Source organism: Mastomys coucha, unplaced genomic scaffold (genome assembly GCF_008632895.1).
Source record: "Mastomys coucha isolate ucsf_1 unplaced genomic scaffold, UCSF_Mcou_1 pScaffold18, whole genome shotgun sequence".
NCBI lineage: Eukaryota > Metazoa > Chordata > Mammalia > Rodentia > Muridae > Mastomys > Mastomys coucha.
Genome location: NW_022196900.1, coordinates 69,077,565 through 69,094,080, shown reverse-complemented (window position 1 = coordinate 69,094,080; position 16,516 = coordinate 69,077,565). Strand labels below are relative to the sequence as shown.

The window sequence follows — 16,516 nt, the reverse complement described above, 5'->3', positions numbered from 1 at the left end:
ATTCTTCTTGTTCATTCTAGCAAGAAGATTACTGATTTTTATTAACCTCAAAATAAAACCTTTAAGTTTTGTTCCTTTCCTCTATGACTTATAGATATGACTTCAGCTCTTATACATAGTGTTTTCTATCTGTATATAGTATGGCTTAACAGTTTTGTGACATATAAAATGCATGAGCATACACATTTGCACATTCACATGCAGAAGCCAGGGAAGACAACAACTGTATTCCTCTCTGACTCTCTGCCTTACTTCATTAAAATCAGTTCTCTTACTGAACCAGAAACTCACTGTTTCAGTTAGGCAAGCAGGCCAGAGTGCTCTCAGGATCTGCCTGTCTCCACTTCCAAATGCCAGGGTTACAGTACATGCACCTATGCTCGGGCTTTTGACATGGCTGCTGAAGATTCACTCAAGCTCAATCTTCACGTAGCCAGCCCCCTGAATCCTGAGTAAAATTTTAATGGCAGATCTTCTGTCAGGTGCATAATTTTTCCCTTAATTTTTAATATTTTTAATTGTTATCCTCATTAATGTTTTGCTTTCTTTTACACTGTTAAGCATCTTCATTAGATTTCTTTTTAAATACAGATTTTCTACTTCTAATATCTCTAATATTTAAAGACATACTTTTATATTCTGTCATTTCTTTGCGTTATAAGTCACATTTATACCTTCTAATAGCATCTAATAGTATGTGAATGAATGACACATGTGCAGACTTACTTTCATTTAATAACTGTCTGGATATAGTAGTTAATCTTATAGAAGTTCATTAGGACAGGCATCTACTTTTTGTGTGCATCAGACTGATCTTTAAAATGGATTTACATGTTCTCCTCAGAAGGACCCAGAACAGTGGTTCTCAAAAGAGTAACGGACAGGTTCCTCTGGCTCCTTGAAACTGATGGTATAACAGTAATGCTTTATAAACTACAGGTGCCTTATCATAAACACAGTACTGACTGGATGAGTGAATACTATATTCCTTAGCACTAAGCTTTGCATTGTTTAAAAAGCCAGCTTCACTTCAACATGTGCTTCATTATGAAAACCAGAAGTGTGGTTATAGAAATCACTTCCAGTGTCCAGCTCCTTTCTGCTATTATACTGGTATGAGATTCATCTTCACACTGCCTGCTGCATTAGTATGTTCTCCTTGGTTGCTCCATACACAGATATACCATAGCTGCCTCTGTTTGTTGGAAAGACAGTTGAGGTGTTTCTATTTTGGGACTCTTACAAATAGATACTATGAACTTCTATCTGCAAGTTTTTGCATGTGCATGTTTTCATCTCATTAGTAAATACCTAGGAATAAAAGTGTTTAGTAATATAGTAAGTCTACATTTAAATTTATAAGAGTATTTGATTACTTCAGAAGTGTTTTGTCATTTTACACTCTTGTCAATAATGAGTAAGTTCTCCATTGCTGTGCACTCTTGCAAATCTTGGTATTTTACTCATCGTAATTTGTATATAAATGCATCTCATTGTATATTAGTTTATATTTTCCCAGTGACTAATGACTTTGAACATACTGTCACATTATTATATCCTGCCTGTCCTCTCCTTAAAAGGTCTACTTGATTCCATGCCTATTTGACAGTAGCTTGTCCTACAAAGTTTGAATTTTGAGAGCTCTCATGTGCTCTGGACAAAGTTCTCTAGAAGGTATATGTTTTGCTAGTATTTTCTTACAATATTTAGCTTCTCTTTATTTTCTTTAAAATGTTTTTCAAATAGTATATAATTTTGAAACTCTTTGCTCATGTTAAGTGTTACTCTTCATCAGACATAAACTATTGTCAGGCCTTCATCTGTGCTCTTCCTCTGTATATACAATGTACTTTCATCCACTCTGTCCATACAACATACTGGCTCAGATGTCACAGCCTGATCCTCTCTAGAATCTCATATGGCCACTTCCACAACCCTGCACATGTCCCTTCCAGTTTTTTTTTTAAACTAAAACTGAATTGACCTCTTTTCAACAACCTCACATAACTATAAGAAAAATTATTTCAAATATGTCTTCTAGAATCAAAGACTGGATTCCTGACTTGGGAAGGCTGTAAACATCAATTTACTCACTGTGACGAGGATAAGAATGTTCCTTACTGCACTGTAGTAAACATCAGTGTAACTACATAAACGCTGTAGCACAGCAACTGGTGTCAGCAGATTGTGTGTGTGCAAGTTATGAATGAGTGAATGAATAACAACTTCTATTTCCAGCCTTCTAACTCAGCACAAATCATGAAAGCCATCTACATATGGGCTGCCTTATTTGCACACATCTTTATAAGTTAGTGCATTATTACATATAAACTGATCAACAAACAATTGTGATGAAATGGCATTGTCTGATTACATGAAAAACTTTTATAACTAACTTTCAGTAACTGTTAAATGTGGATCTCCTAATTTATTAACAGCTGAATATGAGACTCTAGGAAAGGAAAATTACTATTATACTATTATTATATTTTGCTATTATTTTTACTATTATATTACTATTATAGTCACTACTGTGTGTATTTCCTCCTTTAATAGAAAAAAATAATTGTTGTGGAAGAAAACAGACAAAAAATAACAAAAGAAAAGGCTTGAGGCTCAGCAATTCAAGGCAGAGGGATGCAGAGCTCTGAGTTGGAGAGCAGTTTGGTCTACAGAACAAGACAGCCAAGGCTACAACAAAGAAATGCTGTCTGAAAAAAAATATTGAAAGGAAGAAAGAAAGAAAGAAAGAAAGAAAGAAAGAAAGAAAGAAAGAAAGAAAGAAAGAAAGAACGAATGAAAGGAAGGAAGGACAGACGGAAGAAGAGAAGGAAGGAAGAAGGGAGGGAAGAAAGAGGGGGGAAGGAAGGAGGCAGGCTTGAAAAGACAGAATAAAATGAAGATATTAAATGTCTATTCTAATTGTTATATTGCGTGAAAGATAGTAAGTGCAGCAATGATGGATAAAGCTGAAAGAACAGTATTAAAGAAAAATGTAAAGTCTTTTAACAAAACAGCAATCAAACGGAGCACAGAGGGAAGCCGGGATGAAGAAAGAGGAAGATACTTATTTCTTCATATATTTCCCTATTTAAAATAAACACAGTATTTTAAAATGTAAATCTAGGTAGAGAAATATCTCATTTGAGAAAATACCCAAAGAAGTTGCAATCAGTCTAATGATAGATGTTTATACATCCATGTTCACTGTAGCAAAGAAATGAAAATAACCTAAATGCCAATCAACAGATGAATGAGTATTGTTTAATGTGGTATATGTATGTATACAATGGAATACTATTCATCCTTAAACAAGAACAAAACTCTGTCATTAGCAATAAGAATGAATATGGAAGGTATTATGCTAAATTAAGTAAGCCAGACACAAAAATGACTATTATGTATAACTAGGCTATATGTGAAATCTAAGAGAGAAAACATATAGAAATACCATCTATATAGAAACAGACAGTAGACCTAGAATGCTACAGTATAGGAGAAAATTAAGGTTGAAGAAACAGCTGGCAAGAAAAGGGAAAGTGTCAGCCAAAGAAACAAAGTTTCAATCAGGTGGGAAGAATAACTCCAAATAGTCTATTGAACACTATAGTGAATATTGCTAAAATATATTTAACATTACAAAATAGCTCTTAAAGTGAATTTAAAATTCTCATACAACAAATCAATGATAAGTACATAAGATCGATGTTAATTAACCTGATTTGTTCATTCTACAATGTATATATGAACAAAAGTATCACATTATACTCCATGCCCAGATATATGTATTTGTATGTATATATAAAAAAAGTTAAGTCAAGATCACAAAACTAAAGATATATTTCAATTATGTATATAAAAAGCTAATCATTTTAAGATCACAGTTCAATTTATATTCAGTGTGCTGCAAACTCAGGATTAAAAATTACTCTACACTTACGTGGTTCATAATATCTGATAAAAAGTTAATAATTTCTATATAGATAAACCAATAGTAACAAATGTTCACTGTCTATGCTCAACAGTAAAATCTGTATCGATCTACCCTATATACTCACCAGTCATTTTACCCTCACAGTATCTCTCCAAGGCAAATAAGACAATCACACTTCCTATTTTTGCAATTACTGGTAACAACAAAAACCTCCTCAGAAAAAATTAACTGGCGCTTATTATTCAAAAGACATATTTGAGGCTCTGAAGTGGTTAGGTCACACAGCTAATCTGGAGTCAAAATAAAAATGAAGTTCAGAGATTCTGGACAAAACTGGTTTTAAAAAACATAAACTTCAGGGTGAAATTGCATGTGACAAATGCTTTCTTTAAATGTTTGTATTTTCAAGCTCATCCTTTAAACTAAAATGATATGAATATAATAAACATGGCTTGTTAAAAGTAGATTAAAAGCATGTGGACAGGAGAAACAAATGGCTCAACATGCTAAATGGATCTAGAAAACTCAGGTTTGTTCACAGTGCTGACAGAAAAACTTTATTAAACAAATAACTGGCATAACATTTGTTGCTAGATCCTAGACACACCCTAATACATAAAAATCCATGAATATCATATTATTTTATACATGAAGTACTTTATAAAAAGGACAAGTCTTTTAAAATGATTTTAAATTATTCAAAATTAGAAAATAAAACTCAGAAGGTTTTAGGAATGAAACTAAAGAGATAAACCAGTAACCAATGCAGCTACCACTAGGTGTCACTCTGGTATAACTTTCTTGACTGAATTTAACCTTACTTTTTTCATCTTGTTCCATCTACCAGTTAAAAAAACAACAAAAACAAAACAACAAAAAAGCATTATCTTATTGAGCATCATTTTTCTACAAAGAAATTAACATTTATTCAATTCCTGAAAACAGTAAGACAGTCTATAACAATTATATTGCAAGTAAGAAAATTTAGTATGTCTATTTTAAAATGTCCTATTACGGGTAGCTAATGTATATAAACATACATATACCCCTACCTTCTTTTCTTGCAGCCACTGGTTCCCTAAATAGATATGACTGTGTCAAATACTATGACTATAGAAAGAATTTTAAAATAAGACCTGGTCTTCTAAGATTGAAAAGTAAGTATTCATAAGGAAAACCTTAAATACAAAGAATTGATATTTAAGATGCCCCAGTGTAGGGGAATGCCAGGGCCAGGAAGCAGGAGAGGCTGGGCTGGTGAGCAGGGGGAGGGGGAAGAGAATAGGGGGCTTTTGGAGGGGAAGCCAGGAAAAGGGAGAATATTTGAAATTTAAATAAAGAAACTTATCTTTTAAAAAAAAGATTCATTTTTAAAGTATTCAAAATTACTACATCCTTGGAGGTTAAGAACTCTGTCACAGGAGAAAACTGTATACGAGATCTTGAAGCCTAACCAGGAGGTTTCCACAAAAGTAAAGCTAATATACAATGTGAGAGACAGGGAGTAACTTAAATATACACTAGGGATTTGTATGTTGGAAAAAGTACACCAGTCTCACAGAAAATATAAATAAATACATGTAAATTACATAAAGAAATCACCCTACTTACACATCAAAGAAATCAATTCCTGAACTGGAAAGGAGTTAAAAACAGAAGAGATTCGAACAATAAGTGACACAACTCTTTGAATTTAGGAAATCAAACCCAGCAAAAGAGAAACATTCTACCAAGTCCCAAATATTATCTACTAGCATGCCTTACATATTTGTACCAAAAGTAAGTAAGAAGAAGAAGGCTCACAATACAAGTCCTGACTGGCATCCATTTCATTGTGAGAGAATAATTGCAATCCAGAACAAATATAACTAGACTGTGAAGAAATGTATGAGTAATGCCTATCATGTAGTAATATTTGTCCTATATATATCAAATTATGAATTATAGTAGGTGACTGTAACAATAATAATTAAAGAAATAGAGGTCATGAACTAAAGAGAGCAGAAAGAACATGAGCAAAGTTAAAGAGGGTAAAAATGACATAAGCAAACTACTCATGTAGGAAATTCTCACAAAAATATCAAGAAGCAAAGCTTTTAAGGGATAATTTAGGCAACAAGGGTTCTACTTCTGTGAAAGAGATTATTATTAAAGTGCTTAACAAAGAAAGTCCATCCCTTTTGCTCTTCCAGCCTTCTGTCATATAAAGCCATGGTACTTAATCCTCTCCAGGGAATATAGCATCAATTCTATCCTAGAAGCAGATAGAAGGTATCACCAAACTGTACTTAAGTGCCTTAATCTTAAAAGACTTCCCTGCAGAAATATAAGAAAATTAATTTTAATGTTTAATAAAATTACTCATGCTTATGTAGTCTTTTGTAGCAGCACAAAACAGATACAACAGTATGAAACAGTAGGAACAGTATGAGTATGCTTTAGTTGAAGAGTTGGTAATCAGTGAACTCAAATTAAATTACAGTATTTTTTGAAGCTCCTAGGTGTTTAGTGAATATGGCTCAGTGGTCAAGTGCTTGTCAAGTATGTGCAGTACCTTAGAGTAAATACTTTGTATTGACAAAAGCATACAAAAATAACAACAACAAGGGAAGAAGTTAAAAGAGTACACCAAAATTTACCCTTGAACTTCTTACTATCACAATGCATACTCAAACTAAGAACACAATAACCTGTATCTGAAAGTATCCAGTTCAATGTGTTTCTTTCCCTTCTTGTTGATAGTCAACTCCAAGGAAAAGAATTATGTAAGCTTGGAATCTGCATAAAGAATTATTCACTTGTGAAGGCTTTATGAGAGTAATTCTTACCAACAGTACAGCTGTCTTCAAGTACCACATCAACATTTCTGTCTCTGTATTCAACTCTGAAGTCTAGCATTCGAGGCTGCCTTTCAACAATCTGCCTGGATGGCAATACAGGTCGAAATGCTGAAGAAGAGGGAGTTGGAGCTGGAGCAGGATGACTTGCTGGATCAAATGTGGGTCCCGGCATGGTCTCACCTCCAAAGTCACTAAAATGTTGATAGAAAGAAAATATTATCTCTACTTCATTACACATCATCATCAAGAATCATATCCATTGCCTTGCATGTTATTCCTATCAATCTGAGACACCTGTGGTAAAGCCAAGTTCTCTTTCTTTTAACAAATCTTTAATAATGACTAATGCCACATTACTTTCCCTGTCATCCTCACTTTTCAGGTCTAACAAATACAATTATATCATTTACAATTAGATTTTTACCTTATGCTACCATATTAGTCAAATGTCAAAATGAGAATTAAAAAGTGTCTTAGGCTGGTGAGATGGCTTAGTAGGTACGGGCTCTTGCTAGGAGACCTAATGACCTGAGTTCCATCCCAAGAACACAGATAACAGAAGGAGAGAACTAACTCCTCTAAGTTGCCCTCTGGACACGGACACACACACACACACAAACACACACATACACACACACACACACTTACTTTTGAAAACTCTAAGTGTACTTTCCAGTCATTCTCAATGACTCAGTATTTGATATTTGACCTGCTACTTCTATCACAAACACTATTTTGAAACTCTTCTCTTTAACTCACTCCTGGTTTAAAAAAGAGTTTTGTTAAGAAAATAAACAAGCTATCAATGAAGATTTTACTTACTACTAAATCTACAATCTAACCCACATATGTGTTTCCTCTCTCTCCCTCTCTCCCTCTCTCCCTCTCTCCCTCTCTCCCTCTCTCTCTCCTTCCCTCCCTCCCTCCCTCTCTCCCTCCCTCCCTCCCTCCCTCCCTCCCTCCCTCTCTCTCTCTCTCTCTCCCTCTCTCTCTCTCTCACAAGGACAGACAAACACACACACAAAATAGGGGAGATATCTTTTCCCTATGTGTACAAAATCTACCCAGTTTAATCTAGAGCTTAGCCCCCACACACTCCTTTATAATGTCTTTGACACTTTGGTATACAATCTCACTATGTTCAATCTTTGCTTTGTTAACAAAACCTAAGCAACTAAAATGATTAGGTGGATGAGTAACTCTTATAGAGATAATGACAACAACTGTGATGTATAAGATCTCCTTCTAACTAATGCAGTTACAGAGGAAATGGCAAGCCCAGTTACTAGTGTTCAACTGAGGTCATGAAAGTACAAAGTTCTGAGTATGGCCTTTTAGAAGTTTATTTCTTCTACTAACAGGTGAAGATTCTGATTCTCTTGCTGAGAATGGGTTCAATTGATCTGGGAGACTGCAAATTTACAGTGAAGTTGAACATACACACTTTCTAAGTCTCTTGTGAAAGTTACAGTACTATTTTAGAAGGAATGAGATCCCAAATAGTAGAATAAAAGATACCAGGGTGAAAGAACCTTAAACTCTGAAATCTCTGAGCCTTTTATGCTTATACTCCCACAACTAAGAAGACCAAATAACTTCTGACTGCTTGGAAATTCTTATGTTTTCTTCCTTGGGGTAGTTATCTTGAAAAGAAAGTCCTGTTTCCAACACATACCCTTAACATTCCCTGTTGCCTCTAAAATCAGATCTACATACACATTCTAAAGAGTTTTAATTGAGAGGTTCTTTATACCCACATCAACTGTACCTTTGAAAATCACCAGTAAAATCCTAGAGATGGAAATATTAACAACAATATGGTTAACCCAAATTGTTTTCATAAGAAAAATATAATTTGAGCAACCGTGAGTACTTCTAAGAGTCTGCTCACAGATTGGAAAACAAAAACCATTCTCACAACAAGCAGAGGGAGGGAGGGACCAGGTGGTAGAGGGGACAGGGAGGAGAAAAGAGGAACATGATCAGGTATGGGGGGGTGGAAGTCAGGGGTGGAATCAGGATTGAAGCCCTGAGTGCCAGCAGAATGAATGGAAACAGGCAACCTCGGGAGGTAGAAGGTGGGGGGACCCTCTAGAATGTCCTGGCAGGTAAGACCTGGGAGGTGAGAGACTCTCAGGACTCAAAGGGAGTGACCTTGAGTGAAGTGCTCTAGAATGGGGAAATAGAACTTATAGAGTCTCCAATGGAGGGACAGGACATCAAGTGGAGGAATGGGGTTGCCATTCCAGAGTCAAAAGCTCTGACCCAGAATGGTCCCGGTCTGAAAGAACTGCAGGGACAAAAATGGAGAATAGCCTGAGAGAAAGAAGGTCCAGTGACGGGCCCAAATTGGGATCCAGCTCTAGGGGAAGCCCAAGGCCTGACACTATTACTGATTCTATAGTGTGCTTGCAGACAGGAGCCTAGCATGGCTGCCCTTAGAGAGAACCAACAAACAGCTAAAAGAGTCAGATGCAGATACTTACACCCAACAAATGGACAGAAGCCAGGGACTCCTGTGGTTGAATTGGGGAAAGGCTGCAAGAAGTTGTGGAGGAGGGTGACCCCATAGAAAGACCAGCAGTCTCAACTAATCTGAACTCCCAAGATCTCTCAGACACTGACTACCAACCAGGCAGTATACACACTAGCTGATCTGAGGCCCCCAACACATATACAGCAGAGGACTATCTGGTCTGGCCTCAGTGAGAGATGTGCATAACCATAGAGAGATTTGAGGCCCCAGGGAGTGGCCAAGCCCTGGTGGGATGGAAGGGGTTGGGACATTCTCTTGGAGAAGGTAGAGGAGGAATGGGATGGGGAACTGTCAGAGGGTGGACAAGGAGGGGAATAACTGGACTGTAAAAAAAGTATGTTACAGTTTATGTATATACATAACTGTAGAGATAACTCTGAGCTTTCTTTTTTTTTCCTCTGAAGTCCCCATCCTGCTTCCACCAAGTAAAAAGGATAGGTAAACAATTTGAAAAGCTCCATTAAAAAAAAGTATACCTTTCACTCTTCCACTTTCCATCACTGGCCTCTGGTCAGCTTGCTTACCTACCCTGCTGATTTTCTCTTAAAAGTCCCCAAGATTAAAATGGTCCTCAAGCCAGGCAGCGGTGGAGCACGCCTTTTTAAGCCCAGCATTGGGGAGGCAGAGGCAGGAGGATTTCTGAGTTCAAGGCCAACCTGGTCTACAGAGTGAGTTCCAGAACAGCCAGAGCCATACAGAGAAACCCTGTCTCAAAACTGCCCCCCCCAAAAAAAAACCCAAATAATTGTCACACATTTCTATTTTCTATGATTGACTTGAAAAGCACCATGACAAATATAGAATACACAGCACCTGTACTTTGATATCTTATATTTTACATCAATTATCCCACTCATTGTCATAAGAAGCTGGTCTGAAGAGCTCCTAGTAACCTAGACATTATATAGACACTACATTGACAACTGAAGAATAACCTAAAGAACAGAACTGCAGGTAACTTACATGCTTTCATTTGACACACAGGTATATGAACTACAAGATGAAGGATGAGAGAGAGAGCAAGTGATGGAGCACATGTGTCATGCAAGAGGTCCTAGGTTCAATCCCATTATTTGGGGGGAAGGAGGGGAATCACAGTGTTCCATCTTGGTGAGGTTTCTAGAGTTTAATAGTATAAAGCAACCCAAGAGCCTGGAGTGCCTTGTATTTCCCATAAACAACTAATTAACAGGGAAAGAAAATATATAAATTGAAAGGAGAAAACTAGTTATTATAAGATATTCTGGAGCCAAACAAAACCAGACTGCTTTCTCATTAAAACAACACTACTATACTGGCTGGTTTTGTGTCAACTTGAGTTGTGGGAAGTGTAAGCTGGAGTTATCACAGAGAAAGGAGCTTCAGTTGGGGAATACCTCCATGAGATCCAGCTGTAAGGTACTTTCTCAATTAGTGATCAAGAGTGGGGAGGACCCCTTGTGAGTGGTACCATCTCTGGGCTGGTAGTCTTGAGTTCTATAAGAGAGCAGGCTGAGCAAGCCAGGGGAAGCAAGCCAGTAAGGAACATCCCTCCACGGCCTCTGCATCAGCTCCTGCTTCCTGACCTGCTTGAGTTCCAGTCCTGACTTCCTTTGGTGGTCAACAGCAGTGTGGGAAGTGTAAGCTGAATAAACCCTTTCCTCCCCAACTTGCTTCTTAGTCATGATGTTTGTGCAGGAATAGAAACCCTGACTAAGACAAATTGGTACCAGCATACTGGGGTATTCCTGTGAAAACCTGACCATATCTTGGGGAGGACTGTGGAAGGACTTTGGAACTTTGAGCTAAAAGAGCCATTGGTTGTTATGAACTCTGTGGGATATTCTGTAGGAGCTTGGAAGATCATGTTGAAAACAGTGCAGAAGATGGAGGCCTGGCTTGTGAAATTTCAGAGGGAAGATTAAATACTCTTATCAGGGCCATGTTGTTTTAATTGTGAAGATTCTGTGGTTTTGGTTAGCTGGGGCTGAAGAATCAGCTGTAATTAACAAGATAACAACTACTAAAGTGAAACCTTTGCATTACTGGGACTATTGATGCTAGTTAGCTGGAGCTAAGAAATTAGCAGTGATTAAGAAGAGATCAACATCATTGAGGTGACATCTTCTGGGAGGTGTGTCTGAGAGCAAAAAGAGGCTTTGTTCCAGAGAGAGCCAAGGTTGTATCTTGTGCTGCAGCAGGACTTGGTAATGTGTAAGAGTCACCCAGGTGGTACTGGTTTTGAAGGCATGAAGGGGTCGTGAAGAACAGCTGAGGTTCAGCACAGTGAGAGGCCATAGAAAGCCATTGGTGAAGGTGCAGCCTCAGTTGCAATTGATGGCCCAGAACTGAAGGGGTCATGCAAAGAAGTTGAGGCTTAGCACCATGAAGAGAGTCTATGAAAGGCTATTGGTGAAGCCTAGTTACAGCGGAAGACAGTGTTTTGGAGATGCCAGTACCATGAATGAACACCAAGAACAGCATCAGCAGTGGAGTACAGGCATGTGGAGCCTAGAAGACAAGGTATGTGCTGCATAGGGCAGAGCTGGAGAAGTGGCAAGACACTGGTTAATAATTCCACTTTCTGAAATTACTAATATAATGTGGTCATGCCAAGAAATGAAGTAAGGCATGGGCACAGCAAAAGCTGGACCAAGATACAGGAAATGAATATTAAGGCCACAATACAACAAGAATCTTATACCTGATTAGCAATGGGTAACATCTATCTTCAATGAAAACACTAGAATATGAATTATCGTCTCTGACCTCAATGATACTGCAGTATCACCATATCTAAGTTTATAAATGTTTCTCACACATACAGTATGTCTAAAGAACTGATTACCACAGCAAAAGGAACTGCAGCAATGGGCTTATGTATGAATGTGATTGCCTGATCTTAGTTAGCTTAAAAGAACAGTGATTTCTAAACATTTAGTTAATACAAGTTACAAGGTACTACCTCAATACTGAAGGATCCGTCATTATTATTATTATTATTATTATTATTATTATTATTATTATTATTATTATTATCTTTATTTACAGGTCATATGATATCTCTTTTCCCAGTCCCCCCCCCAAAAAAAGAAAAAAGAACAAAAACAAAACAAAACAAAAAAATCCTGTTCCCTCCCCCTTCCCCCTGCTCACCAACCCACCATCTGCCATTTCCTGGCCATGGCATTCCCCTACACTGGGGCATAGAACCTTCACAGGACCAAGGGCCTCTCCTCCCATTGATGACTTGGCCATCCTCTGCTACATACGCTGCTGGAGCCATTAGTCCCACCATGTGTACTCTTTGGTTGGTGGTTGAGTCCCTGGGAGTTTTGAGGGTACTAGTTAGTTCATATTGTTCTTCGTCCTAAGGGGCTGCAAACCCTTCAGCTCCTTGGGTCCTTTCTCTAGCTCCTTCATTGGGGACCCTGTACTCAGTCCAATGGGTGGCTGTGAGCCTCTACTTCTGTATTAGTGGGGCACTGTCAGAGCCTCTCAGGAGACAGCTATATCAGGCTCCTGTCAGCCAGCACTTGCCACCATCCACAACAGTGTCTGGGTTTGATGACTGAATATGGGAAGGATCCCCAGGTGGAGCAGTCTCTGGATTGTCCTTCCTTCAGTTTCTGCTCCATAGTTTGTCTCTGCAACTCCTTCCATGGGTATTTTGTTCCCCCTTCTAAGAAGGATCTTAGTATCCACACTTTGGTCTTCCTTACTCTTTGAGTTTCTTCTGGTTTGTGGATTGTATTTTGGGTATTCCCAGCTTCTGGGCTAATATCCACTTATCAGAGGGTGCATACCATGTGTGTTCTTCTGTGATTGGGTAACCTCACTCAGGATAATATCCTCCAGATCCATCCATTTCCCTAAGAATTTCATAAATTCATTGTTTTTAATAGCTGAGTAGCTCCATTGTGTAAATGTACCACATTTTCTGTATCCATTTCTCTGTTGAGGGACATCTGGGTTGTTTCCAGTTTCTGGCTATTATAAATAAGGCTGCTATGAACATAATAGAGCATATGTTATTATAACATGTTGGAGCACCTTCTGGGTATATGCCCAGGAGTGGTATAGCTGGGTCCTGAAGGATCCTTCTTAAAGAATAAGGTATATGCTTTACATTAGTGACCAAAATACAATGATATTTATCAAAATACCAAAAAATAATGAAGTAAGAATTGGACAGGGATAGTAGTTCCTTTGACCATGCCCAATAAAATCACATTTTTGATTATGGCAATTCGGACTATAGTAATTCAGCGATTAAAGATCCTTGAGACATAAAATTTTCACAATACTTCTGCTGAGTCAGAAATTCAGAATGTCAGGCTGGGCGGTGGTGGTGCACTTGGTGGCAATCCCAGCACTTGGGAGGCAGAGGCAAGCGGATTTCTGAGTTTGCAGCCAGCCTGGTCTACAGAGTGAGTTCCAGGACAGCCAGGGCTGCACAGAGAAATCCAGTCTCCAAAAAAAAAAAAAAAAGGAAAAAAAAGAAAAAAAGAAAAAAAAGAAATTCAGAATGTCAGTTGACACTAAATTACCACCAATGGAGAGGTATTAACTAAAGCTTATCTTGATTCCCAAGGAAAATATCCTTGGGTTATTGCTATACAGTGAGCTCTGCACCCCAAAGGACTTTGTAGACCATGTCCAGTTAAGAATTACTGGAAATTTACAAATAATAAAAGACAGATTCATTAAGGATATTGATTTTTCAAAATGAAGGTTTGTGATACCGTACCAGGTTAAAGATATTGACAACTAGTGAAGTTGGCTGAGGATAAGAAACACAGACTAAATAGGAAAAAAACTAATAGTATCAACTACAGTTGTATGACCATTAAAAGAAACCAGGACTTTTGTAGCAAAAACACATGTACATACATGTGCACATATGTGCACACACACATACTTCTTTCAGAATCAACATTAATCCTGTCAATAAGAACCTACCAGGAGCAGACATATCAACCAACAATAGTATGCACTTTATTTTAATATCATTCATCAATATAAGGGGTTTTTGTGTATTTGTTCTTAATTTAATTGTGTGTGTGTGTGTGTGTGTGTGTATGTGTGTGTGTATGTGTTAGTTTCTTTGCTGCTGCTGTATTAAAATAACCCTGACAAGCACAATTTAGGGGAAAAAGACTTATTCTAGCTCTTAAGTCCAAGTTCCAGGCTATCAAAAGATAGAAGGGAAGGCAGCAGAGTTTGAGGAACTAGTCCTATCACATCTATAATCCAGAACAGAAGCAGTGAATTACTGGATGCATTCCTTTGCTTGGCTCACCTTCTCTACTCTTACAGAGTTCAGAATTGTCTTCCTAGGAAACAGTACGGCCCACTTTAAGAATGGACCTTCTCAGATCAACTAACATAATCAAGATAACCCCCTAAAGAAATTACCAGAGGTTAACCTCAACACAGATAATCAAACATGTGTCCAGAGGCTTGCTTTCTAGGTATCAAGTTTGCAAATAATGTTAGCCATCACAATGTACATGTATAGGCACACACATGCCACGGTGCCTGTGTGGAGGACAGAAGACAATTTGTGGAGTCAGTTCTTTTCTTCCACCTTTAACTGGATTACCAGTTGTGGTGGTTTGAGTATATATAACCACCATATACTTGTATGTTTGAATGCTTGGCCCATAGGGAGTGGCACTATTAGAAGGGTGGTCTTGTTGGAGTAGGTGAGGACTTTTTGGAAGAAGTATATCAGGGTGGGAGTGGGCTTTGAGGTCTCAGATAGTAAGCCCAGGCTCAGTGGCATATAGTCTCCTTCTGCTGTCTCCAGATCAAGATGTAGAACTCTCAACTCCCTCTCCAGCACCAATCTGACTGCATGCTGCCATACTTTCCAGCACAACAATAAAAGACTACACCCCCTAAAACTGTAAGCCAGCCCCAATTAAATGTTTTTCTTTATAAGAGTTGTCCTGGCCATGGTGTCTCTTCACAGCAAAAAGAAAAAGAAAAACAAAAAACCTAAGACACGCCCCTGTGTGTGTGTGTGTGTGTGTGTGTGTGTGTGTGTGTGTGTGTGTGTGTGTGTTTCATTTTATCTGTTTTGTCTTAGGATCTACTGTTTGGTCTTTTAACTTTCTCCACATCTTATATTTGAATCCCTACATGAAATTCCTTCAATTTTACATGAGTAAAATCACCCACCAGGTTTTTTGACTATTAATCCTTAATAAACATGTCTCAAAAAATAAAGTGTTTTTCATTTATAAAATGATCAACGGGGCTGGAGAGATGACTCAGTGGTTAAAAGCACTGACTACTCTTCCAGAGGTCCTAAGTTCAATTCCCAGCAACCACATGGTAGCTCACAATCATCTGTAATGGGATCTGATGCCCTCTTCTGGTATGTCTGAAGACAGCTACAGTGTACTCATATACATAAAATAAATAATACTTTAAAAAAAAAAAATTCAACCTAGTGCTGAAAAGGTTGCTCGGTAGTTAAGAGCACTGACTGTTCTTCCAGAGGTCCTGAATTCAATTCCCAGCATCCGCTTGGTGGCTCACAACCATCCATAATGGGATCTGATGCCATCTCTGGCATGCAGGTATACATGCTCTCATATACATTAAATAAGCTTTTTTTTAAATGATCAAACTATCATTTGACTTCTTCCACTATACTTTTCTAATATTAAAAAAAAAAAAAACAAAAAACCAGCCAGACAGTTAAGGCACATCACTGTAATCCCAACCATCTAGAGGCAGAGGTAGGTGGATCTCTGAGTTTGAGGCCAGTCAAGTCTACAGACTAAGCCATGGGACTACACGGAAGAATCTCTGTCTCAAAAATTAATAAAATTAATAAAGGCACTGGAAAAAGGTGTAAGTGTGGGTAAAAATCTAAGAATTTAGACAGGTGAAAAAGAGAGGGCAATGTTAGGAATGAAGAAGGTTGGAAAGTAAGCAAAAAGACACTTGAGTCATGGAAGGATAAAAAGCTAATTTTGTTTGTTTTAATGGTTGGTATGCAAATTCAGCTTTCTGCATTGTAAAGAAACAAGAATCATCATTGCCTTCCAAAAGAACTGAATATATGTTTTTGAGGCAGAAATTGTGAAAGTTGGGCTTTCTTTTTAACTCCATTAATCAATAGCACAACAGAAATTAGATAGGATCAGTCATAATATATTTGTCACACTGATCCAATTAGAAAAAGAGCATTTTTTTTTTTTTTTTTTTTTT

The 16,516-nt window shown here is 37.8% G+C and overlaps 1 protein-coding gene across 1 annotated transcript in view; it reads right to left on the bottom strand.

The window, feature by feature from the left end:
* The window catches only part of Faf1 (Fas associated factor 1), a 315,310-nt gene that overhangs the window by 243,076 nt on the left and 55,718 nt on the right, over window positions 1–16,516 (bottom strand). The window contains exon 4 of the mRNA XM_031378184.1: window positions 6,763–6,965. Coding sequence (XP_031234044.1) covers window positions 6,763–6,965 — 203 coding nt within the window. The remainder of the gene's footprint in view (window positions 1–6,762; window positions 6,966–16,516) is intronic.